General features: G+C 48.7%; 1 protein-coding gene across 11 annotated transcripts in view; it reads right to left on the bottom strand.

The window, feature by feature from the left end:
* Positions 1 to 26,682, bottom strand: part of MPRIP (myosin phosphatase Rho interacting protein) — a 191,631-nt gene that overhangs the window by 77,914 nt on the left and 87,035 nt on the right. For all 11 annotated transcript variants that reach the window (XM_089769309.1, XM_089769310.1, XM_089769308.1 and 8 more), the window contains exons 4-5: positions 23,735 to 23,886; positions 11,808 to 11,892 (exon numbers count right to left, since the gene is read on the bottom strand). In XM_089769309.1, coding sequence (XP_089625435.1) covers positions 11,808 to 11,892; positions 23,735 to 23,886 — 237 coding nt within the window. The remainder of the gene's footprint in view (positions 1 to 11,807; positions 11,893 to 23,734; positions 23,887 to 26,682) is intronic.

Genomic DNA, 26,682 nt, shown 5'->3' with positions numbered 1-26,682 from the left:
TGGTCACTCAGCACAGCAAGTGTATGGCTGTGACTGCTATACAGGCAGTCCCCGGGTTACATGCATCCGACTTACATCGGATCCCTACTTACAAACGGGGTGAGGCAACCCCGCACTAGCTGCTTCCCCCCAGCAGACCAGGGAGACGCGAAGCTAGCGCCCCCCCCCCCCCCAGCAGACCAGGGAGACGTGGAGCGGCTTTTCTCAGCAGACACCTCAGCTTGAGAATAAAGGACTGAGGGAAGTGAGGTGTTGGAGAATAAAACTGAGCTCTGGAAAATGTTTGGCTAGAGTTTCCCCTACAATATGTACCAGTTCCGACTTACATACAAATTCAACTTAAGAACAAACCTACAGTCCCTATCTTGTACGTAACCCGGGGACTGCCTGTACTGACAAGCACAACAGGAATGAAGTTATCACTGAATGAGCACTGAAGAAACCTGAAGCCATGTTTTTAACACTTGAAGCTTAGCTTTTTGACCTTGTGGCAGTTTCTTCCCTCTCCTTCCTGGCCCAGCTTATAACCTGGTCCAACCCAAGTCAGCAGATTGATGTATCATGTATGACTCAAAGTTACAATGAAGGAAATAAGAATTTCTGGACCTCCAATGCATCCTCATTGCTGACTAACAGCCCCACTCTGGAACCCGCTCCATGCAACCATCTTTGAAATGGATTTTTCTCCCTTTACAACTTGCAGCACTGTATTCTGTAAATTCTCAGGGGGTAGCTGTGTTAGTCTGTATCTGAAAAAGCAATGAGCCGTCCTGTGACACCTTAGAGACTAACATATTTACTGGGGCATAAGCGTTCGTGGATAAAACCCACTTCAACAGATGAATAGGAGTGGACGTTACAGAGGCGATAAATACTCCTACCTCTGTAAACTCCACTCTAATTCATCTGATGAAGTGTTTTTATACCTATGAATGCTTACATCCTAATAAATCTGTTAGCCTCTAAGGTGCCACAGGACTAATTTTATTCTCTAAAAGGCATCATTCTGCATAAGAATGCAACATTCAGATTGTTTCTATAGGGTCTGCCATTAGATGTGTGCACCCAGAACTAGGAATGTAAAATTCCATTTAATTAGTTAACTGATTAAACAAGTGGGGTAGGATGGGGGCCCATGAAGCTGGAGCAGCCCTTCTCGGCAAGTGGGGTGCTGCTCCAGCCCCCACCGGTTAACCATAACTGGCAAGCCATTAAAGGGTGAGGCTTACCTGTTAACCATTAACATCCCTGTACCTTCCCCTCAGCTCAATCTCCTTTCATGATCTTGTCTTAAAATGGGGACTGAACATTGAACAAGGGCACATTCTCCCTGAAAGCTTAACAGAGGTAACAAAGCCACTCTTTACCTGAACCAAGGCTCTTGAGCCTCCCTAACTTCAGGAAACAGAGTTCAGTCCTAGGAAATTCTGTCCACAGGCCTTTAATTTGGAAACAGAGGTACTGCTTGTGAGGTGTACTGAAATTGCTCAAGTCACAGCCATCCTACATTAGAACCAATAAATCTTCCAGCCTGCTTTTGCTTTCAAAGCCTTCAGCCCACACATATCTATCAAGCATATAACCCCCAGAGTCCTTACCCCTTCTGCCTCCAGCCAAGAAACAGGCAGTACATTGGTTTAGCTGCTTGATTTCATGCTCATGCTATCACAGAATCATAGGATTGGAAGGGTCCTCGAGAGGTCATGGGCCCTCATGGCAGGACCAAATACCGTCTAGACCATCTCTGATAGACATTTATCTGACCTACTCCTAAATATCTCCACAGATTGAGATTCCACAACCTCCCTGGGCAATTTATTCCAGAGATTGACTACCCTGAGAGTTAGGAACTTTTTCCTAATGTCCAACTAAACCTCCCTTGCTACAGTTTAAGCCCAGTGCATCTTGTTCTATCCTCAGAGGCCAAGATGAACAAGTTTTCTCCCTCCTCCTTATGATACCCTTTTAGATACCTGAAAACGGCTATCATGTCTATGCCGTCTATGTCTATGACGGCTATGGACGTCTTCTCTCTGCCTTACACACACCAGGTGTGAAACCAACAGTGCCACCTCTAAAGAGCATACCTCAGACGTGATGCTCTGTGAAGCAAATAAATCATATCTCCTTCCATCTGTATGTGTGTACACACACTAAACCAAACCCCCTTTCCTGTGTGTGTGTACGTACATACGTTCGTGCGCGCGCACACATGCACACACACACACACACACACCCACCCCGTTTCTTACCATTGACATTATGGCTCTTAAATCCCAGCTGCCCTTAATATACAGTCCAGAAAATATTTTTGTGCAATTGCTTTAATTAAAAAAAAAAAAAGACCCTAAAAGCTAGAGAAATTAATTCCTTATTTTCAACAGCTGCATTCATCATTTATCTGGTCTAGTTTGCAGCCAGAGCCACGAATAAATTAAAAATATAACACCTTAATGTCTGAAACAGCTAAATGGTCATTGAAATACATTTTAGAAAACACCAATTATTTTAAATGAACCACCAAATAGGATTGGCCCTAGTAAATCAGTAAGAGTTGCCATTTTACTTCCTATCCTTGCAACAGGAAGCCTGGTACACGGACTTCCTTCATCACGAACTAAGAGTGCTTTAGAACAGGGATGGGCAATAACACAGTGGTTCATCAGGCTTAGCCTCTGGCAAGCTGCTGCCACTATATTTACCTGCATGGCAGCAGCTACCGGTGAACGCAGCTTCCATTGGTCAGGGACCACCGTTCCCAGTCAACAGGAGTGGCAGGAAGCAGCCTGGACTGGGACACTGCCATTCTCAGCCAATGGGAGCTGTGGAAAATAATCCGCAGCCAATGGGAGCTGTGATTGCCAGTACCTGTGGCCATGCCGGTAAATATAGCAGTGAGGATCTGCCAAGAGTAAACCTGGTGGACATAAGAACATAAGAACGGCCGTACTGGGTCAGACCAAAGGTCCATCTAGCCCAGTATCCTGTCTGCCGACAGTGGCCAGCACCAGGTGCCCCAGAGAGGGTGACCGAAGACAATGATCAAGCGATTTGTCTCCTGCCATCCCTCTCCAGCCTCTGACAAACAGAGGCCAATGACACCATTTCTCTCCCCTGACCTAACCTCCATGAAATTATCTAGCTTCTCTTTAAACTCTATTATAGTCCTAGCCTTCACAGCCTCCTCTGGCAAGGAGTTCCACAGGTTGACTACACGCTGTGTGAAGAAGAACTTTCTTTTATTAGTTTTAAACTTGCTACCCATTAATTTCATTTGGTGTCCTCTAGTTCTTCTACTTAGGGAACTAATAAATAACTTTTCTTTATCGGCCCTCTCCACACCACTCATGATTTTATATACCTCTATCATATCCCCCCTCAGTCTCCTCTTTTCTAAACTGAAAAGTCCCAGTCGCATTAACCTCTCTTCATATGGGACCCGTTCCAAACCCCTAATCATTTTAGTTGCCCTTTTCTGAACCCTTTCCAAGGCCAAAATATCTTTTTTGAGGACAGATCTAGTGCATAGGCCAGTATTTGCTCACCCCTGTTTTATCATGTTAATGCATGAGAAGCAATGGAGACTCTCACAACTGGCCTACGGTTTAGTTCTATTACTTAGGAAATTTTTTAGAAATTTTCTTACAGCCACCGCATCTGGTCAGGATAAACCAAATCATCTCTAAGAAATATTATCTTCAAATGGTGACAGCTCTTCCCAACCACTCAACACGGTGGGCATATCAAAGTCAATCTTAATTACTATGTTAGGCACAATGGGCCTGTAGACCTACACACACACACTGGGGCTGCCCAACACAGGGCTTGCTGCTGAGAGTGATCCCACTGAAGTCATCAGGACCATGTGTGTTACTAAGCTCTTTATGCAGAAATGTGTTTGTAGGCTCAAGCCCTTATACCGGGTGGGCAAATTCTGGCGTGTAGGCTGCAATTGATCCACAGGGTTAATCCCCGGCGAGCCCCCACCTCTATGTTTAACGTGCCGGTATCGGATGATTGCTGCTTATGTTGGCTGCGAATCCCCATTCGCGGCCAATCCAAACAGTGGGAAGCGGTGTCCTGGTCCGTGCCACTTCCCACTGCTTCCATTGGCAGCGAATGGCAATCTGCGGCCAACAGGAGCTGCAATCATCTGATACACACAGAAGCACAGGTAAAATATAGCAGCAGCCCACCAGGGACTAACCCTAGTGGCTGCTGCTTTGTTATTGCCCACTTGTGCCTTAAGTGCTCTGGCGACTTTATATATAGAAAAGGTTCTGGTCTGCTCATGACTATATTATAAATATACAGATACTCACATTTTCAAGAAGAAATGGCAACTGCGTCACTTCATAGCCTCCCTTTTCGGAAAGGGAATACTCAACCATGTCCGGAAGGTCTTTTAAGATATCTCCAACTGGGCATCTGAAGTTACTAATCTCCTCAAACCTTTTAGGCCATCTATATGTATTAATAAATATAAGACAGAACTATGTAGCACTTTAAAGACTAACAAGATGGTTTATTAGGTGATGAGCTTTCGTGGGCCAGACCACGAAAGCTCATCACTTAATAAACCATCTTGTTAATCTTTAAAGTGCTACATAGTCCTGTCTTTTGTTTCAGCTAGACCAGACTAACACGGCTGCATCTCTATCACTATTCATAAATATGTATGCCATATATCCAGACAGAGAGAAGTGAGCAAAGCAGTACTACCTAAGCAAGTAGGCAGGATGGCTTCTTTCCACTTCTTTGACTGTTCAAGTTATGTATTGCAGTAGACTTCCGATAATCCGGAACCTATGGGACCTAGGTGGTGCCGGATTATCAAATATGCCGGACTATCAGGAGGTACTATATCTATCTATCTATCTATATATATAGATAGATAGATATAGTACCTCCTGATAGTCCGGCATATTTGATAATATATATATATATATACACACACATATACACACACATAATGTGTATATATATATATATATATACACACACACACACACACACACACACACACACACACACACACACACACACACAGAGTATACATTATATACTGTATATAAAGTGTTCTTAACCCTTTTTATTGTACATACTGTATACAGTATACTGTAATGTTTTAGTTTTTTTAAGCCTTTTTTACCCTTTTTGCTCAGTTCAGCTGCTGCTGCTGCTACCTTGTGACTCATTTTTTGCTGAAGTTCACTCACTAGGCTCTTGCCATTTTGATGCCGGACTATCAGGCGTGCCGGACTATTGGATGCCAGACTACTGGAGTTTTACTGTATATTGTCAGTCCTTTGCAAGTTATAGCAGATGCCAGGGCCTTGGAAACCTTTCAAGCAGATGCCAAAAATAAGCGTAGCACACAAGCAAAAGTCCTGGAACAGTGGTAGTCACAAACAGCACAGAATCCAATCCCTTCTTTTAGGGATCTCAGCCTAAATGCTAATACCCTAGTTTTCAACTATTCTGCATCAAGAACTGACTCCAGCTAGAGAGATGAAGGCAAAGTCCCTAGTGTCATGTCTCCCCCCAGAGTACCATCAGAAAACCAGCCATCTACCTGCATTTCCTTCCAAGATTAAAAAGTGCTCATATGCTAAGAAAAAGCACGATGTTTAATAGCACCATCCAGTGGCCAGTGTTTCCTGTAAACGAAGTGCTTGGGTGGCCACCTAGGAGAGATTCAAATGCCACCCAGCTGATTAGCATAGTGCCCAAAGCACCCACAAATAGCAGCCAGTGTGTGTCTACTGGTGGTGCACATCCACAATGTTTCCCTGCACATAAAATTTATTCCATTCATAGATGGAAAAAATTAGAGGGAACATTGCCATTGACCTAGATATGGTTTCTGGATGCAGAAAAGAGGAGTTAATGGCAAATGTACATACTTTTACAATGAGATGAAGCCACGAGAACAAAAGCTGAAAACAAAACAGTTATTCATGGAAGAGCTCGTGTCACTTTACTCCAAGGGCCAGCACAGCTGGTGAGAGAAGACCAGAGCTACATTCTTATGGCCTGTGCTATGCAAGAGACTAGATCAAATCAACACACTTCCCCAGCCTTGTGGCTTCACCCATAGTCCCAGATTTCATGATGGAAGCAGGAGGAACTGCCTAGAACTGTTTGCGGGTAAAAGGAAAGCAGATTTTTGAAGAGCACATGAACGTGAGCACAGCGGCCAGTGCTGCTGCACACAATATTTGCTGTGGGATTAGGAGCATTCTTTGCTTTCAAAAGGCTCTTTTCCCATAGAGGGAGAGGGGCCTGACAAGAAGCCAAGTTCAATAGAAGCCCTTTTAAAAGGGGTTCTTTTCTGGTAACCATCGCTCCACCCCACCCCCCCTTTGACAAGCCACACTGAGTTTGCAGTGACAGGCTTCTGGTGCTGCATGGCCAGAGTGAGGTTGGGATCAAGTCATTTCCAGGTTGCTTTGGGGAGAGGAACACAGGGAGAATGGGAAGCCGTGGCTCCTCCTTGTATCAAATGCAAAGCGAAGAAGGGGAAGCAGGTCGAGTTTGCAGGGAACACGTGACAGTAGAGATAAAAGCTCCACTCTGGCTGCTGCCTACTGCTACCTTGCCGGAGCTGTTCACATGAAATCTCTGTAGCCACAAAGACACATTAAGTTTCCTGCTTTCCATTCCAGCCCTTGATTTTGATGGGAAGCGCCCAGATTCCTCATTCAGCTTCCCAGCTTTGAGGTATCACCTACGTCATCCAACTGGCTTGCTCTTTTGTGGAGTAGAACACTACACAGGATGTGACTCAGTGGGAAACTTTTGCAGTATCTTTATGAAGCCTAAGAGTTCCTCAGTTTCCCCTATGTGCTGCAGGGTTACCTAGTGGGAGGAGGAGGGCAAAAGGAGATCGGTTTGCTCTCGGGGCAACCTAAAACACAGGTGTGAATGGCACCTAGTTGGTCTGCGGCCTGGGGCCCATATTAATGGGGCGCTTGAGAGGACAATGGCAAATCTAATTACCCAGACACAGACACCTAGCAACCAACAATCCAGAAAGATATGGACTTCCCTGCCTCTCCACAGAGGGGCTGACCACAGTCCCCAGCTCATGGACTGCACACTAAGGGGTGTGAGGCAATATCTCCTCTAATCTTTTCCATCCACGTGCAGAATAAATTTATACATGCATGGAGGCATATACAAATGTGCACCACTACTAGAAACAAATAGTCTAGCTATAAATACTCCATTAATCAGCTGGACGGCACTGGAATTTCTCCTGGATGGCCACACAAAGCTCCCTCTTACAGGGAACACTGGTGTGAGGTGAAAATTAAGCTGGCTGCAAGAAGCAGTTGGGGGCACTGTGGACTATGCTGTAAATTTCTTTTCTCTGTGCTAACCAAGGTGTGTTCCAGGTGACTAAAACTCTCTGGTGTGACAACGCAGCTGAGTGTCATTGCAGATGCTGACAGAGGAGGGGCACTGGTCCTAAGACTGTACAAGTCTCCCTCAAGGGCCTGCCTTAGCTGGACTCGCTGAACAGAGGTCATGGTGTGACGCAGGAGGGCTAAAGAATCAGAAGGCCACCAGTGAAGCCAGGTGGCTTGTCCAGGAGGAGGAGTGAGACCGTCTAGGAAGTCTGGTTCACCGAAGGGTCCTTCTAGAGACTACTCCAAAGCTGGGGACATAGCACTGGTGCTGTGGATCCATGACACAGGGCCCCAAATGTTCCCGTACAAAGAGGCCACACAAGCAGCTGGCCTGGACCTACGGGCTGCGTATTTCCATATACCTTTCTGTGCTCATCCCCCTCAGGGAAAGGGTCAGAGAAGCCACACATGGTCTGAGTTCCCCCATGCTAGGGCCCACAGGTAAGCAACACAGCTCTCGTGCTGCTGGGTGGGGTTTTTACCCCTTCCCTCTGAAGCTGGTCATGGTTAGACACACTGGACTAAGAGGACATTCGTTTCTGATGCACTTTCCTATATCCCTATGACAGAGCTGATAGTCCTAAGGGTAGCACTCAACAGGGCACACCTGGACCGTGAATGGAGTACTGTCCCCGTCAGCCGGACAGTACGTTTAAGGAGCAGACAGCAGTATGGGACAGTCTCAGACAGGACTTGCTGAATTCCTTACAGACATCCCTCAAAGGCTGGGGACAGACGCAGGCCTAGGCCAAAAGCACTCCACTCTAGGACAGTGCCAACAGATGCTGGCTCCGAAATTCAAGTGCTTATCTGAGCTGTCCAACCCAGCTGAGCCTTCAGCATCAAAGAGAAGGGGATGAAACTAAGAGAAAGGGGAGCGTTCTGGGGTGGTAGCTGCTTCTATCTGAGAAGCAGAACAGCAAGGGCTGCACAGAAAGCGGAAACTGAACCATAAAACTAGACGTAAGAGTTTGGTTCAAGGTTTGGGGTAGGTCTGATGGGAGGAAGGAAAGGATTCTTGTTCGATATGTTGCTACTTTCAGCTGCAGGAGTGCTGCCAAGTGGGCAATGTGGGGGAGGGGTGCCCAATCCAGGCCGCTAGGAAGGGCAGCGCTGGGGCTAGCCTCCCCCCACCAACTTTTTAGCACTGCCCAGAGCTCCGGCAGTGATTTAAAGAGCCCGAGGTTTCAGCCACTGCTGCATTAGCAGCACCATTAGGAGCCCTGGGCCCTATAAAATCACCGGGCCCCCAGGCAACTCCCCCTTTCTCCTTTCCTTCCCCACCCCTGGTCAGAGGCACTGTGTGCTAGAATTTTGTTACAGTGCTGCCTTCTAGTCAAGGCACACGGTGGAGTGGAAACCCAAGAAGAACTCTGCGCTCAGTTCAAGCAGAGATAGGGCCATGGCAGCTCTTGGGCTGCTTAAGGAACGTCGAGAGATTTGCAAGACGAGGAACAGGAGAGGTTCATTAATTGCCCTTGCTGTGTCTATTTACTCCCCTTAAACCCTACAAGATCCAATCCGGACAATGCCCAGGACTCCCATTTTCTCTGAAGTGGAGCTGCTCAGCATCACTCAGGATGGAACCCTTATTCAGCTGATGTAAGAGCAAAGTGCCCCATCAGATCTTATGGCTGGGGGCCTTGTCTGAATGGAGTAAGAGGGATGCCATCAAATTGCGAGTTTTAACCTCATATCACTGTCCTAGCTCATCCCCTTCACACTCCTGAACTTGGAGGGCAGCACATGGCAGTGTTTTCTGTGCAGTCACCATCCCACATGAGGATGTGGCATAAGAGTGGACAGAAATACACAACTCCGATAGCTTGCTGCCTTCAAGAGAGAAAGGCTGTTGCAGGGAGGGGTGGGATGATGCAGAGATAAGGACTAAACACCAGCTCTGATGGAGCAGAGTTACAAGATAAATCTAGACGAGAGGATCACTCTCAGGGCACTGCGCACTCCTGGGAGAGGATAAGGGGGGGGCTGGAAAGGCAGGACACAGCCCTCCATCATGAAACAGAGAAGAAGAGACCAGCAAGCAGAGGACAATTTGCGACAGCAATTGGAATTCCGGGGAGCCAGGGGGTGACTTCAGAGAGCAGCCACCAAGGGCCAGAGAGCTGAAGCAGAGAAAGAAATAGAAAATCTGACTCATCCACCATGAGCAATCAGTATGGAAGCAGATCAAGTACAAGCTTGGCCCACACCAGTGCTGGCATCCAGTCAGGAGGCTATTCTCCGGCATTGTGCCACAGGTGATGGGTGCATTGCTTATTGTGCCTCAGGCAGCGAGACCCAGGGGTTGCTCCCTACATGTTCCATCTTTGAGCCAGGCTGCCTAGCTGTCCCCAGTCCTCCTGGGAGCCGGGGCTTCCGCACCACCTCTGCCTGGACAGGGCACATCCTCGCCAGAGCCATTTGCCTTATTTGGTGCTCAGGAGCTCAGATCCTGTACAGTTTCCAAGCGGTTGCCATGGTGATGAAACGTAACCCAAAATGATGTTATTCTGGCTGCATTCCTGCACCCCCCCAGTCCCCCTCAAAAGCAGGCAGCTCTGGGAGCTGAGTTTGTGCTGGGTAACAGTTCCTCGGTCAGCACTGTTCCCTCGCTCCCCTCCACCTCCACATGCAGGGAGCTCCCAGGCCGCAGCCTCTGCACAGTCAGATGTGATTTCCCAGAATGCCTTGAAAGTAACACCGTAGGGCACGGATGCTGCCAGTTTGAGCCCCACAAAGGAGCCCGGGGTTGGGTTCATGGCTGAGGGGGCTAGAGGTCACCATCTCTGCTGCACTGGTGGGGCTCAGTGATGGAAAGGAAAGCCCCCAGAATAGAACGGGGTCAACAAAGCATCACCACATCCACAGCATTCAGGAGCCAACACTTCACCACAAGGTTCTCCGTGGCCAATTCCAAGCCCTCACCGTGTACCAGAGGCAGCACGGATGACCCAGCATCAGATGCAGGAGCGTCTTCAGGAAGAGAACTGGCCATAGATAAGCTATGTAAAGCACTGATCCCCTTCTCTTCTACTTCCCCTATCTGCCCCTCAGAGGATCTAGGGTGGGAGCTGAGTGGAAGCCAGAGCTCTGCTCCTTCTCATTCCTGGGGCTGCTGGGGGCAACCCAAAGAAGTTCCATGCAGAAATGCACCCAGATGCGACCCTCATCTGAAAATCCAATGCGAAAACAAATGCCAGGCAGGGGAGAGGAGGGCTGGCTTATTTTCCAACCTACATACTGCCCAAGCTGCCAAGTCACCATCAGGGAATGCCCTGCTGGGTGAATTCCTCTATCCAACCAGTCAGCAGCGACAGAAAACACATAAGTTCACAGCCCCAGAGAGGAGAAATTCCATCCCAGGGGTCAGATTCCAGATTGGTGGGTTTCTCCCCTACGCTGTCCATACAGGAGACATAGGCAGGAACAAATGGGTCACAGGCAGTCCCAGCTTTTACCATTTATAGTCAAAGAAAGTGCAACGTTGTCACTGGGTCCCTGGAGAGCACAACTCCAGCCCCCAAATCTCCCAGCTCAGTCTGGCCTTCATTATTTTCCGTTCATACTCATTATCTCCAGAGTCATCTCATGCAGGGAAACTGGAGCCCTGTGGAATTTCTTCCAGGGTCCTACGAGGACTTGAGAACAGCCAGGGACACTTTCTCCGCTTTACACCCTCCTTCCACCTCTGCACTCATGCCCCCCAGCCAAGAGGATACTGTTCAAAGCTTTGCAATCGGCTGTGGGGCTGGCCTGTGTTTAAATAGGTGATGCCATTTTGCACAGAGGAGGTGAAGAAGGTGTGGCATTTTCCCCAGCAATCTAAACCCAAGCGCTTCCAAGCCTGTTCCAGGCTATAGGTCCTTCCCAGATACACAACCCTGCATATCCCCTTACAGTGCAAGCAGCATGCACAGAGGGAACCAGGCCTGGGAGGAAAGCAGAAAAGTAACTCAGCCAGACCTGAAAAACCAGATGGGGAGGGGAACAGCCAGGGCTTTAATGCAGCTGCTGCAGCACTGGCTGAGACTGGGAGTTTTAGAGCCAGGCTAATATGCACGAATACAGCACTTTTGTCTTCAGTTTGGAAAGGAGCAGTGACCTCAGAAAGCGACATCCAGAAATTATTTCATGTCATCATAGCTGCCCTGGCTCCTTCACCTAAGTACCCTGCACACCCAGGCATGGGGCCAGCTGCCCACTTCTTATTATGACTGGATTAACTCAGCAGATGATCCCATCCCTCTTTGGGGACCCACAATAGTCCTGGGGAAGCACCAATGTAAGGAGACAGTCCAATATTGGCTTCCACTCTAGTTCAGTTCAAGGGGTCCAGTCCCTGGAGAGAATTCTGGGTCACAGTGAATGACAGGGGTCTACGCCTGGGGTTACCTGTGGGGTTGGGGGTTCTACCTTCCTCTTCTTCTTCTGGTTCTGCTTGTTTGTCCTTGGGTAGACGATCAACATCTCCAGCCACCTGCAAACAAACAAAGAGCTATGGTGAGAGCTCAAGGAGCAAGAGGGGTAGCAACAGCAAGGCGTGGCGGGCAGCCTGGGACAGGGCTCACTCCCAGCAGAACTCAGTGCCCTCTGGTTCAGGACTCCCAGTCACTGAGGCGGGCTGAGGAAGAGCTTCGTTTTTAAGATATGCATTGTTTTACTTTGCCCCCTCTCGGCTGAACACAGAGCCATGACAAATGCGGTCTAAGCTCTCAGCTCCTCGAGTAACAATGCTTTATGCTTAGCTGCTATTGTAAAAGGATGTGGGGGAGCCAGAATATAGGTTTGGGGATAGCACAGAACACACCCAATGACATCCAAACCCAGCTAGGATTCAGAGTGCAAGCCCCTCGGGTATCATGGATATATGCCAATCCATGTGGACACTTGGTGGTCCCTGGTTAAGGGGTGATGATCACAGGCTAAGAATTTGACGGAGAACTCTTCAAACAAGGTATAATGTGATCCAATGGCTAGAAGATAAAACTGGACAAATCCAGCCTGGAAATCAGGTGCAGTTTTTAGCAGCAAGGGTAATTAAGCATTGGAACACCCCAGCAAGGGGTGTGGTGCATTCTTCATCACTAGCAATATTTAAGTCAAGACTGGATGGTTTGAGTTTTTTTTGTTTTTTGTTTTTGTTTTTTTTAATATATTCTAGCACAGAGGTTCCCAAACTTTTTTTGCTGCACCCCCCCCCCCGAAAGACTCATGTTCCCATGTGTGCCCTCTCTATCTTCTCTCATCCCCAAGCCATTGGCTTAGCCCACCCCCCCCCCCACAGCCTACCCCCCCCACACCACATTCTCCCAGCCAGTGGCCCCCTCCTCCAGCTCCAGCCAGCCCCTCTGCCCCCACAGCTGGGCTGCCTTCCCTATTGAACTGTGTCTGCTAACTCCACTCACTGGCTCCAGCCACTTCCTCCATGAAGCTGCTGCCACTGTAACATGGATCCAGGTCCCTGTATCACTGCCACCAGCCCAGCATTCAGAGCGGGGGCAGTAAAAGGCACTGCAGAATCAGTTTTGGACTTCAAACCCAAATTCCCCTCCCCCAAACACATGCCCATTGTCATTCCAGTCATCCCTTCCCTTGTTTACCAGCTGCTGCCACTGTACCTACCTCCAGAGAGGTGCTAACTGAGCCAGTTTCTGCTTCCTGGAAAGTAGCAAAGATGTAGGAATGTTCTACTTTACACCACCCTCCTGATAAACAAGGGGCACTCCCTCCAGTTAGAAAACCTATACTCTAGATCAAACAGGAATTAACTCAGGGAAGTCCTAGGGCCTGTGCTCCACCAGAGGTCAGACTAGATAACCACAACGATCCCGTCCAACTGTACAATTCATGACTCTCCATTGTAATGAGTGAGCCTTTTCATCCTGATTGCGAGGTCAACTGCAGGGAGGGAGTGAACATTCAGAAAGTGTCACAGCCACACAGAACAGCAAATGTTGACGGGAAAAGATAGAACAGGGAGACAAAGACTAAATGAATTCAAACTTAAAAGCCCACGGATACAACTAAAAAAAGACTGTGTTAAGCTCCTGCCTAGTGAACAAGCCAAGACTGGAAGTCAAGGTGCCATGGCGTCCAAAATTGGCATGTTGGAAACTAGGCATAACGGGCTGTCCCACCCATTGCTCCCTTGTTGGGAGCTTACAAGAAAAGCTGTTGGGAAGAAACATTAGAAGACACAGGTGCTGGCTGGCTGGCTGAAAGAACAGGAAGGAACAAGGAGTAGTCCTGTGGCACCTTAGAGACTGACGAAATATATAGAGTATCATGAGCTTTCGTGAGCAAAAACCCACTTCTTCAGATGAGATGAAGGGAGTTGCGCCCACACAAGCTCACAATGTTCTATATCTTTGTTAGTCTCTAAGGTGCTACAGGACTATTCCTTGTTTTTAAAGTTATAGACTCTCACGGCTACCCCTCTGAGACTTTTTAACAGGAAGGAGCAAGCTTCATCATCCTTCATGGCTGACATTCACATCATCTTCCATTGCCTGGGATCCACCATGATGTTGCTGAATCATCATCTTGAAAGATGTTCTGACCAAATCAGACCCAGAGGGGGAACAGAGGACACTGCCATCTCTACTGGCTCTGGCTAAATCTCAACCACCAACCAAAAGGTCAGATTTGTTTGTTCCTGCCCATGTATTCTTGTGAGTCCTTTTCCTCCCCCATCTTATTTCTTCCTCCTACCTCTCTCCCCTTTTGCCTTCTTTCTAATGTCAGCCATTGATACCTGCGACCAGGCATGCAGCAAAAAGCAATGCCCTTAACAGCCCAATGCTGGTCCCAGTTTGCCACCTCTCAGACTGGCTAAGACAGCTGTGTGACTGCAAGCAATAGTCAACACCAGAGACAGAACCTGCATTTGCTCTTTACTGTTCTCTCTTCCCTCATGCGTATTTGTTGTTTTGTCTTTTAGGAAACTGGAACAGATTAATAGGATCAGCCCAGCTCAACTCCCTTTACTCCTTTCCCCAAAAGGGCCATTACTACCATCAAAGAGCCTCTCTCCAGTTTAAGGGAAAGGGAACAAAGGACATTGCTAAAATGAAACCTTAATCTACTAGGGTATGTCTACACTTGCACCCTAGTTCTAACTAGGGATGCAAATGTAGGCATTCGAAATAGTCAATGAAGTGGGGATTTAAATATCCCGTGCTTCATTAGCATGATCTCGCCAGCGCCTTACTCTGATCAACAGCTGTTTCGAACCAGGAAGTGCACACCGGGACACGTTAGTTCGAACCAGACCCCTTGGTTCGAACTACCGTTACTTCTCATTTTTGAGTCCTGGCGCACACTTCCTGGTTCGAAACAGCTGTTGATCGGAGTAAGGCGCCGGCGAGATCATGCTAATGAAGCGCGGGATATTTAAATCCCCGCATCATTGACTATTTCGAATGCCTACATTTGCATCCCTAGTTTGAACTAGGGTGCAAGGGTAGACATACCCCTATATATTTGAGAAAGTCTGTTCAAGAACTCTCCCTCTACAGTAAGAGCTAGGACTACCAAAGTTAATACACAGCTTCCTCTTATCCTAACTTAAAGCAAGGTCAGGGTTTGGTTGTGTCAAGACAAAGGGAGTGCCTGTAACGGGATTGCTTCTCATAAAACCACACAGAAAAAGAAACAATCATCAGGCAGTTGAAAGGGGCTGCGTGGGGATGCACACCCTCCCCCTATCTGGGGCTGCCCTAAGCCCTGGTCTCCCTCCCTCCTCCCCCCCCGGACCCCGTTTGGGAAGGGTGGAGAGGACTGAAGCTCCCCCCGCAGCCCATGCAGGAATATTGCTGGCTGTTCCTCTTCATCAGGGAGTGAGGGGAAAGTGCACAGTTTGCTGCACTCCTCACTCTGCTGGGGAATGCAGTGGGCAAATAAACCTGGACCAGCCAGGGGAAATGTACCCCTACCCTGACTGTGCCCACTGGAGCTGCAGCGGCCATGGAGAAGCGCTTCTCACCTGGCCGCAAGCTACTGTGCTGAGTGGGGGCTGGGGTAGTCCTCTCTCCCCAGGGCAGCCTGTATACTGAACCCCTCCTCCCCAGCCCCACTCCAGAGTAATGATTTAAATGAAGCAGGACATTTTTGTTTTATTTTCCAAAACACGAAAGTTAATTGAATTAAGGATCCAAGCAACACTGGGTTAAATCTTCTAGTATTCTATATTATAAAGACTTTAACTGTTTTCTCTTCTTTCCTGGGTGTTCAATAATAGGTTACAAAGATTTTCAATTCTCTGTTTGCCAGAGTTCTAAGCATGCTGAGGTCTTGTATACTGAACCTTTTAAACAAACATTGTTTAATGTTGGAAAGTGACCCAGTCACGCTAACATCCTTGCCTCCTTGGGCCCATATAGCCCATGTAAATTAACACAAGTGTCCCCTTCCTGGACCCATTCTTCCCTCCATGATGAGCAGAGCACGCCAGCTCATGGGGGAGTTTGACCATGTTACCAGCTGGATGCTGTATCTGATCTCTCCCCTGAAGCCATATTGCTCTGCAAGTAACCTCTCCACTGCCTTCCAGCAATGCAGTGCATGTCATCAGAGCGTGGGTGGTGTCAGCATTTCCATTACTAACCCATATTTTCAGGGGTTTATAACTTGGCCATAAAAAGCTCACTCCACACAGGAACTTGGCATGCACAGAGCTGGTTAGGGACAACACAGCAAACTATACCCAGAAGGTCTGCATCTTCACAGTAACCCATAACCACAGCATGAAGAGGGAGAGCTCTTTTTGCAAGGCTCGGAGTTGGGAAGGGGGAAGAGATCCAGCCATACAAAGCTACATGCCACACAGAACGACAGGATCACCCATCACTCCATCTGCCACCCAATCTCTGAATTCTGACCTACAGTCTCTCCAATAGCGCTGCAGTGCCAACCCCAAAAGGAACCAACGTTGAGGTCAGAGGCAAAATGAGCTTGCTAGATCTCATCCCAGCTTTTTCAAGTGAAGATCTGGCCTCAGCGCAAAAAGCCAACATACAATTTGGCACAGTCCTTGCCCAAGAGAGGCTGAAGACTAGAATGATCAGAGGAAGGGACAAAAAAAGAAGAGACTGGAGGACAGAATCGAAGTTCATCAAGGATACCTCACAGACCAACCTACTGACATGTATCTGCTAGACAGGGCTGTCTGTCTTCTGCTTTCAGAAATGCCAATGCTAACTCGACAATGCAATTCTATGGGAGCATGGAGTAATACACACGCACAAAACCAGAAAGGAAATCCAGCATTAAAAAGGATAGCCCTCACAATGAGTCATTTGTGCTGTGGATTCCTTTACTGGCTCTTGTCACAGTCAGATAAGCAGCCCATACATCTCAATCAACCCAGCTGCAATCAGGATCCAATGGCTGCTCCAGATGTTTCATGCTTCACTTCCCCTAATTCTCCCCTCCTCCTTTGTGTGTGCTGCTGTCGCAGGAGTTTAAGGACAACCACATCAAGGGGATCTTGGTTAGGCAATAAATATCAGAAGCACGCAATGGACACAAGGCAACTCTCCAAATACGGGAATCTTAGCAGCATGCTGTAATTGCAAAACAAAACTACCATGGCTTGAAACCAAATGGGACTTCTCAGGATGATTAATGCAACACACACAGTTTCAAAATAAGATGCAGGGCCAATGCCCAATAAACCAGCCCTGTCTTTGCCCAGCAGCATGAGTGTCTCTGGGCATTACTCACAGTGAGCAGATAGCTTCGCAGAGCAATGGAAGCCAGAGCTAGGCACTGGAGCATGGGAAAAGGGAGAACTCAGGAGACACTAGTAACAACAGAATGGCGTGAGTGGGCACAGCACAGGGATCAGGTAGAGACGGGAGGGGAACACAGAGGTACTTTTAAACAATATTTCAGGGCAGGACCAAGTGCAGCAGTAGAGCTCCAGGAGAAGCCTGAAAGCTGCTGTAACATTGTAGGGGCATGGCTTGGGAAAAGAGGACCCAAAGGGAGTTGGCAGGGGGTGTCCCGTGATCCTGAAGAGGAGAAGAAGAGCTGGAGAGCAGATATAGTGGTGGATCCCAGCCTATATCCAGCCACCATTGCCACATAAGGGAGAGAAAGAACCTCCAGTGGAGCAGGTGTTCGCTGAAGACCCAGAGAGGGTGAAGCAGCAGAGAGCCCTGTAGAACAAGTACAGACAAAGCACAGATGTCTAGCTACTGTGCCACCTGAATTACGTCTAGGTCTTAGAGCAGACAAGGCTGCTGATTAGCCTCCCACCCCACCAAGCACAGGCCACAACTGGCAGCTCATCTAGATGCTTTGCTGGCCTCAGTGCCTCCTCCCTCAGGAAGAGATCCCAACCTCCCGAATTCCTGTCACTCCCCAGCCTAAGGAAGCGAGTCCTGAACTTGTTTGAAAATCAAAGCATCGGCCCATCTCTGCTGGGTGCCTCATCTGGTGCGGGGAACAGAAGTTCCACTGGGTGTGGCCTCTGGTAGGAAGAAAGTGGCTGGGGCACAGGAGCCAGAGTGTGTCTGCAGAAGGGTTGAAAGCAAGGCCTGGCAGCAGTGAAAACAGGAGGGAGGAGAGGAAGGGGAGAAGTCGTTTTACACACAGATGGTCCCTAGACACAAGCCCCCTTCCCTTCTGGGATTATGCCAGAGGAAATAGTAACCTGCTCCCTCTACCACCTGTTCAGACTTGGCATCCCCCACACATCCTTTCACCTTCCATATGGCCAGGGAGAGCATGAAAGCAAGCTGCCAGCACAGCTCCCAGCTGACTGTAGCCTTCAGAGATGCCGATTTGGGAAAGTCAGATAAGACTCAGGGTTGAGAGAAAGGTGAGATACCTTACCTTGTTTCTCTTGTGCTAGGATTCCATAGCACAAGATACACAAGAGATCCCAAGCCCAGCGTGAGATCCAGGTATTCCTTCTGGTGTACAAGGTGCACACCCCCGTGCTTTGGAAACAACTCAGAGGTTGCAAGATGCCAAAGTACAAGTCTTTATCCTACCCAGATACAACACAGCAAGTGCAGAGAGCAAATGGGAGGGAGAAAAGGGAGAGATGAGGGGAGACAATTTGGACTCTTCTGTTTGTTAGAAGAGCTGGGTGAGAGTTCTTTCACACGGAAAGCTTTCCCGTCAAAAAAAATGCAGTTTTGCCAGAATGAGCTTTCACTGTGAGAGATCCACGCCAAATTGAAATAAATTTACCCATTAGAGAATCGAAACCAAAAGTCTCTCAAAACACCAAATCGTTTGGTTGCAATAGAAAAAAAAATCCACATTTTTTGTTACAATGTTTCCAACTTGAAGAACTTTAGACATTTTTGTAGTATGAGATTTTTCGCTCTTTTGACTTGCCAGTCTGATGCTAAACAGAAACTAATTCCGAAACATTGACATTCCCCCCATGCTACCCCAAAAACACAGCTCTTAACCAGCCTGTTTGCTCTGCTAATGTATGGCACTAGGGATGGGAAAGTGTAAACATGTAAACAGTTAACTGATGAGCCGGGGCTAATCGGTTAACCTTCAAAGTTACGCATATCAGAGGCAGCAGAGGGAAGGGAAGGAGAGGAGAGAGGTAGGCAGAAGCCGGAGGGGAGCCAGCTCCTAAGCCAGCTCCCCATGCACACCAGCTCCCACACAGCCACAACCCCCACCCCCACATGTAAACATGTAACTGCTGAAATTCTCAGTGGTTACAGGTTTACCAAAATAAATGCATTTTAACATCCCTAGTCAGCATAGCATCAGCAGGCCAGGCGAGGGTCCTGAACCGGGGAGCAAACTAAGGAGACAATGGAAAGAGGAGATGGGGAAATTCTGACCATGGGCTCAGATGGGGACTCTAGCATGGACTTGGCAGTCCCGTGAGCTTGGTTTCGATTTGGCGTTAGGTATGGAGTACTTCTGGCAATGGGGGGGGGGGAGCGCGAAGCAGCGCTTAGCGGTGGGGCATAAGATGAAGACGGTACATAGCACTGCCTGTAAAAGGAAGCCACGCAGAGGACAGGCCATGACAAGGAAAGATCTCCAGACGTAGCTCTGCACTGCCATGGCTCTTCCACGCCGGAGCTTTTCCCGGAGAAGACGCCTGACCATCCACTCTCAGTTGCCTTGCTCAGAGCCATAGGCTCAGCCTCACTATTCAGACTAAACCTGGGCTTCTCTTTTCTTCTCACCCCAGCAGGGGAGCGGGCGCATTCCAAGATGGGGACACACACAAGGAATGCTCTCTATTTAGCAGACTAACCCACTGCGTTGCTAAGCAACCAAGCACCAGCAGCGGGCACGGGAGAGAAGCGTTATTTCATTTCGGATTTCCTCCAAGGCCAGTTGCTCTGCTGGGAGCCTGGCAGCAAGCAAGCCAATTACAGGAGGAAAGTGATCAACCAAACCCTTTCCACTTTCCTTCTCGCAAAGGACGAGCAGACTGTGGTACCCAGCTGTGATGACATGAACAACACAGGAGAGTAAAACATGAGAGGATGGGGGGAAGGGGCAAGGATGTGCCAGTCATCTGCTCCCTGGAGACGAGACAGTGCCCTGCTGTGGGGCTGCTAGAACAAAGCACTGTTCAGAATCATTAGGCCCAATGTTCAAGGGGGAAGTGGGGGGTGTTTAAAAACAGAATTAATAGAAACACCGTGCAATCTAACAATACATCCAGTCCCCTGCATTCCAGCGACTACGAACTGGTCCCGACTCGTGGACTAACGTGAACTTTAGCAGGTATCACATCATCTCCTAGCAGGCCGGTGTCCACAGGATTGCCAGAAATTTTGTCAATCAGAACTTGGTGGGAAGCCTGAGAAAAAGTATGAAAGGTTGAGACACTGCCGAGAAGCAAGAGCAAGAACTGAACAGAGTGGGCGGGGAAGAAGAGCAAAGAGGCGCCATCATGTGATGTCAAATGCATAAAGCAACCTGAAAAGAAAGACTGTTTCTGTGATTCCTTTTAGTCACAGGGACTCTCTGTAGGCGGTCTCCTAACATAAGATATAGCAGTATCGGACGTCAGTCTAATATCAGGGACATGTCCCTTCTGACATTGCTTGGCAGGGTCTGCAGCTCCGTATGAGAAACCAACAGGGTACCAACAAAGTGAAAGTGACCACTTTTCTTTTACTGTCAGATCTGAGCAAAGAGCAAGCAGTGAACAAGATGCACAAATGGTGGGATGGACAATAGGAGGCTCAGTGGAAAACCAAAACGTGTCATAAGCACCATCTGATCTGAAGGTGCACTGCACTGGGCAGATTATTGCATTTTGTGCCACATGGCTTTTTAAGCCAACATGTTCCAAGAGAGCTGCCGGTCTGTGATGGGAACACAAAGAAGGGCCTCTCTGATTTGATGTACAGTGCCACCTGTTTTCTGATGGGAGGTGCCTTGTCTCAATCCCTGCACAGAAATAGGGGAGAAAAGCCATCTAACAATTAAGCTGGGGGCATATTAAATGGATGCCCAAGTGCCCTGAAGATGAAAAGCAAAAAGAGCCTGGCCTCAAGCCAGCCACCAATTCCAGATTACAACCAGCTCAACCTTCACCTGCCTATAGAGGATATTGCCCCTCGCGCAAATACTTGGGAAGCGTTGGATGATGTTCGAAAGTAGCGGACACTTGTACACTACCAGCTTGTTGCCATGTTTTGGGCCCTTCACATCTTGGGGGGGGGGGGTAATCGGGACATAAAGTTTACTACAAAGTTGCAGATCTCTTAAACAAGTGGGCAAAGATTAAACCAACCCTCTTGGTTGTTCAGCAGTGAAACACGAGCATTGAAGATGACTGAAAAGCACAGCAGATGGACGCTTGGTTCTCATCATGTTTGTCAGGGAAGAGCAGAAAGTATTACTTAATATACCTCCTATTATTCTGTTATCAGGACAACAGCAGCCATGTAGATTTGGTTATGAATATCTTCAACTGCCTCCATCAGCACTAGTTTAGTTTTGGTGGCTTGCATGAGATGTGCCTATTTTTAGGATGGAAGACCAATGAATTCCCAAGCAAGGAGAGCTACTATACAGTTGACAACATGTGGTCCCAAAAGCTTCAGTGGCATGGTAATCAACTGAATATTAACTGATAGATATCAACTGAATATTCAGGCAGACCTCTTAAGGACATCAACAGAGGTGGCCGTTTGGGAACCGCCACAATGCTCACGACTACTCCAAGATCCTGCAGTTATTAACGACGTGCTCATGAGGGGAACTAGCCAGCTGCATCATAGATCAAGATACTGTGGTAGAAGCACAGACCACAGCAATATGCAATCTTCCCCTTACTTCCCCCTTTCCAGGCTCCCCGCCTTTTCCCCCCCATGCCCAAACCCTCATTATCTTGACCAGGTATTTTTTTTAAAACCACAAAGATACAATCCAGTGATGAGACAAAACCAGGGACAGAGCTTCCCAAACACCCTGAGCCAGCTCCATTTTCAAAGCACTTTGCAAAAGCTACAGTGCATTTAAAGATTCTCCCTTTCCACAGGTGTCCTTGATGTATTAGATCAATAGGTAAGCTATGGAGCACAACACACACACAATCAGCCATCTGACCAAGAGTCTCAAAAGTAACTAGAGACTCTGTCTCAATTCTGGGGTACCACCGAGACACCTTACATGGACCTGATTGTCCAAAGGCAGAGCCCAACTTTCAGAAGTGCTGGACGTGAGCCCAGAAGGGGCCCCTCCCAACTCCAAGACTTAAATGCTCCATCATGGATCATATCCCTTCTGAAGTCATCCACGCTTCTCATGCAGCCAGTCCTCCACAGGCAACTGAGCTGCTCTCTGGCAAGTACCTGGTGGGATCCGGGGAGAGGCGAGACAAGAGGAAAACTAGCTCTGCCAAGTGAGAAAGGGCAAAAGTCTGCTGATGAGGGGGAATGACAAGCAGCCTGTGGTATCAAATCCAACCATTAGCAAGCAGTTGCCAGAGTATTTTCAGTCTCATTATAATCCTTCCAGCTTCTTCCCCAGAGTGTGTGTTGATGCCCATCTGGCCCAGCTGTGCAGTGCACAGTCTGCCAGCACAGCCCCTGTGCTCCTTGTTGAACTTGGCTAACTGGGCTGTTTTGGCTTCCAATGCCAATGAGCACACTGCTGATAAAGGTGGGTTTTGCTTTCCACCCATCCCAAAGGGGCAGCCATCCAGCCTCTTGCACAGCCTCAAACTGGACAGTGGCCAAGCTTGGCTGCCAGCCAGATTCAAGAGGCACCAATGCAATTAGAGCCCCTCTAATATTCGAGGTTTATACTCTTCATAATACCCGTCATTAAAGCCACACACATCACAGAGCTACCCTGCCGAACAGGCAAGTGCCAAACGGTACGGCACTTTGACACTGATGATGGGAAATGGCCCAGGCATGTGCTGCACACCCTCTCCTAACCCTCATTCAGGCTTCCTGGGTAAGGCAGGATTGGGACTCAGAACACAGAATCTATCCCCTTCCCAAGGCAGGATCCAGCCTCACTTCCTCCCCCTCCCACCCCACCATGGTGGATGTTTCCGACACTGATCAGAAAGCAACTTCCATAGAACAGCCGCTATACCCCACAGCATACGCTGCTCAAACCAGGACACGGTTGGGCCAAATTCTTACAACCCTTGCGTTCAGCAAGGTAACAGAGGGCAGAATTTGACCCTCTGCTTTTACAATGAAAAGGAAGAAACTTAAAGCTGTATTCATTTATGGAGGCCTAGTTAGTGCTGCACCATTAGCCTGGGCAGTGGCTAGGGTTCTGTGCACACCTACCTACTAGGAACTGGGCAGAGATAGGGTTCAGAGGAGTAGCGGTTAGTCTGTTTCAGCAAAAACAACAAGGAATCTAGTGGTACTTTAAAGACTAGCTTTCGTGAGATACAACTTGCTTCCTCAAATGCTTGAAGAAAAGAGAAAAAAAAAGAAATATACAGAGATGGGAGTGTGATATCAGTGCTAATTAAATCAGAGTGGATGCGGCTGATTTGCAACCGTGATGAGAAGGTGAGAGTAGCTGAAGGGGATATTAGCTACTGTAATGTGAGAACCGCTCCATGTGTCCATTTAAACCTTTTTTCAGAGTGTCAAATTTTCATATGAATTCCAGCTCAACGGTTTCTCCTTGCAGTCAGTTTTTGAAATAGCGGTGGGAGGGCAAACACACTCCCAGATTGAGCGGGAGCAGGACAAAGCAAGAGGCTCCATATTTCATCACAAGTCCCTTAAGCCATCCAGCCCTCTTGTTTTCCAGTACCACACCCATGCTGCAAACCTAAGCGGAGAGCCCCACCTGCCCTGTAGGAAGGTAGACCCCAGGCCTTCACTCACCCGCTGATGATCTCCTTGTTCTCGGCTCGGATGAAGTGCTCCTTCTCAGGGGTCAGGATGCAGAGGGAGAACTTCTGCCCCGTCCGGCTCTCCCCATCCACAACATCCGTGCACTGGTTCATGTTGATGGTGCCCTGGGGAAGGGTCGTGGGCTGGAACAGAAGGAGGCAAGTTTGAAAAGGAGTAGCAGAATGCTGCATGGTAGACATCCCACCCCCACCCTGGAGCACAGCTCTCCCCGCACATCCATTCATTCACAAGCTCAAGGGGGTCCAGCTGACTGTACCATTTGTGACTTCTCCCACTTCCCCACTCAGCATTTGCTTCTGGCTTTCCTATCCCACCACCCTTCACCCAAAGCAAAGCTTCAGTAAAGCCACTGGCTTAGTGTCCGACAGTTCACAGAGCTGACCACACACAGTCCCAGTTCCCACCCTGGACAAGCAGCCCTTCTCCTCCCTGACTAGGGAAGCGCTACCCCCATCAAGGTAGATTCCACGATCCCAAAGGGATGGGGGTGGGTAGTCCTGCTAGAAGAACCACCTCTGTTGCCTCAGGTTTACATCAATCACTGCTCACTGCCCCTAAGATCTAAGAGGCAAATGGAGTTCCATGGGTTGCCCCAAATACTGCTCACCCCACCCTCACCAGTGTGTCTCACCCCCCAAAAGTAGAGCTATAAAATCCCGTTTAAAAAGTTAACCGGTTAACTGGGATCCCGCAGCACGGTAGGCCCAGCTGAGCTGCTAGTTAACTGGTAAGGATGATGCTTACTGGGTAACCAGTTAACCCTTTACATTCCATTCTACAACTCGTCCCTCCCCCACCCGAAAGCCCCATATACTCCCAGGCTCCAACATCCGGCCTCCACTACCTCTCCCATGCTAGCAGCCTCCAATCTCCCACCCCAATTTACTCTGGTAAAGTAACAGGCGCCTGCCTCCATGCACACCTGCTCTCAGAGCTGGGGGACAGGCCAAGCAGGAAATTGGCATCTTGCTCTCAGTGGCAAGAAACATCATGAGCCTAGGCATCATGGTTTTCCTGCGTGAGCCCTCAGACCCCTGCTCCACCAGACACTTTGCAAAAGGACTACTGTGCAGAGACCCATGGCTAAGGGTTACAAAAGGACTTCTCTGCAGCACAGCCTAATCAGCTGGTAGGACAAACATCATATACCCACGCTCCCAATTAAACGCAGCCTAATGATTCCAGCTCCAACTATAAAACTGCAGGAGGAAACAGAGCTGCCAGGGCTGACCTGCCCCCACGCTGCAAAAAACAAGAGAAACCAAATGGCAGGACCAATAACCATCACACACAAGTGCAGAGAGAGCAGTGTCCCGGCTTGGAGCAGAGGCTTCTGGTTCAGACTTCCCAGAGCTGCCCGGCCACGCTCAGAATGCAGCCAGCGGTGGTCATAGCAGGTGACATGATTCCTGGACCAGCCCAGACAAGACAATCCACAAGATGATTATGGATCATCATCTGCAGGCTCCCTTCCCTGTAAAACGGGGCTATTTTAACGAAGGGTGATAACATGCTGAGCGTTAATTACTCAACAGGGGCTAGAGATGGGCAGGGTGAGGACTATGGACCTGGAGAGTCCCTGACCTTTAACACACAGCGTGGCCCTGCAGTGTACAGACAGCACCACTTCAGTGCTTTAGCCTTATTCCTGCAACAGGCATCAGCCCTGCTAGAATCCGAGGCTGAGTGGTGTGGAGAGGGCCGATAAAGAAAAGTTATTTATTAGCTCCCTAAATAGAAGAACTAGAGGACACCAAATGAAATTAATGGGTAGCAGGTTTAAAACTAATAAGCGAAAGTTCTTCTTCACACAGCGTGTAGTCAAGCTGTGGAACTCCTTGCCAGAGGAGGCTGTGAAGGCTAGGACTATAATAGAGTTTAAAGAGAAGCTAGATAATTTCATGGAGGTTAGGTCCATAAAAGGCTATTAGCCAGGGGATAAAATGGTGTCCTTGGCCTCTGTTTGTCAGAGGCTGGAGAAGGATGGCAGGAGACAAATCACTTGATCATTGTCTTCGGTCCACCCTCTCTGGGGCACCTGGTATTGGCCACGGTCGGCAGACAGGATACTGGGCTAGATGGACCTTTGGTCTGACCCAGTACGGCCGTTCTTATGTTCTTATCAGACAGGATGAGAGATTTTGGGCACTCAACTGAATTCCCTTTAAAAAGGGGCCTCTTTTTCAGAGGGAGGGCACTCAGCTCGCTCATCTCGAGCTGAGCACCCCAAGATTGAGGCAATGAAAAGCACCCGCCATGTCTGAAAAAAAAAAATCTTAGCCCACGGCTTTAACAGGGCTCAAGGACACAGTTAACACACAGCCACGCACTAGCTGCTGGGTGCTGTTGTGTGTAAGCAAATCGCTCCATGGGACAGCTTGTAGAGGAGCATGGGCAGCCAGTCAAAATGCCCTCAGCTGATGCTGTGCCACAACTAAAAACCTGCACCTGACCCACGTCGGCTGACTCAGACCCACCGGGCAAAGGGCTGTTTAACTGCAGTATAAGCGCTTGGGCTAGAGAAGTGAAGGGCTCACCCCACCCCCACTAGGAAGGTGCTCGTGTCCCACCTTCACAGCCACGACTGCGCTCCCTGGTCTTGCTCCATTTTGTGCTGTTTTGCTAACAGACGCATGGGCTAACGTCATGCTGCTCTGGGCCTGACCCCTGCTGGGGCGGGGGAAGAGGAGGAATCTGCTTTTTCATCTGGCTGGGCGGGCAGCCAGCCAAGCCTGAGCACACACACTGTAGGATTTTCCCATTAAAGTTAATGAAACATCGAGTTCGCTGGTATCTGCACCTGCCAGCCTTGAGGCCCCGCATTAATCTGCCACGGCTGTCTAAGCAGGTGCCTGCGCCGCTCTGACGGGGTGTGGGGAGAAGCAGGGGGCTCGAAGGAATTCAGTTCCCTGCTGTCT

Source organism: Pelodiscus sinensis, chromosome 15 (assembly GCF_052426305.1).
Source record: "Pelodiscus sinensis isolate ZL-2025 chromosome 15, ASM5242630v1, whole genome shotgun sequence".
NCBI classification, from domain to species: domain Eukaryota; kingdom Metazoa; phylum Chordata; order Testudines; family Trionychidae; genus Pelodiscus; species Pelodiscus sinensis.
Note: the sequence above shows the minus strand (reverse complement) of the source record. Positions and strands in the feature narration are given on the sequence as shown.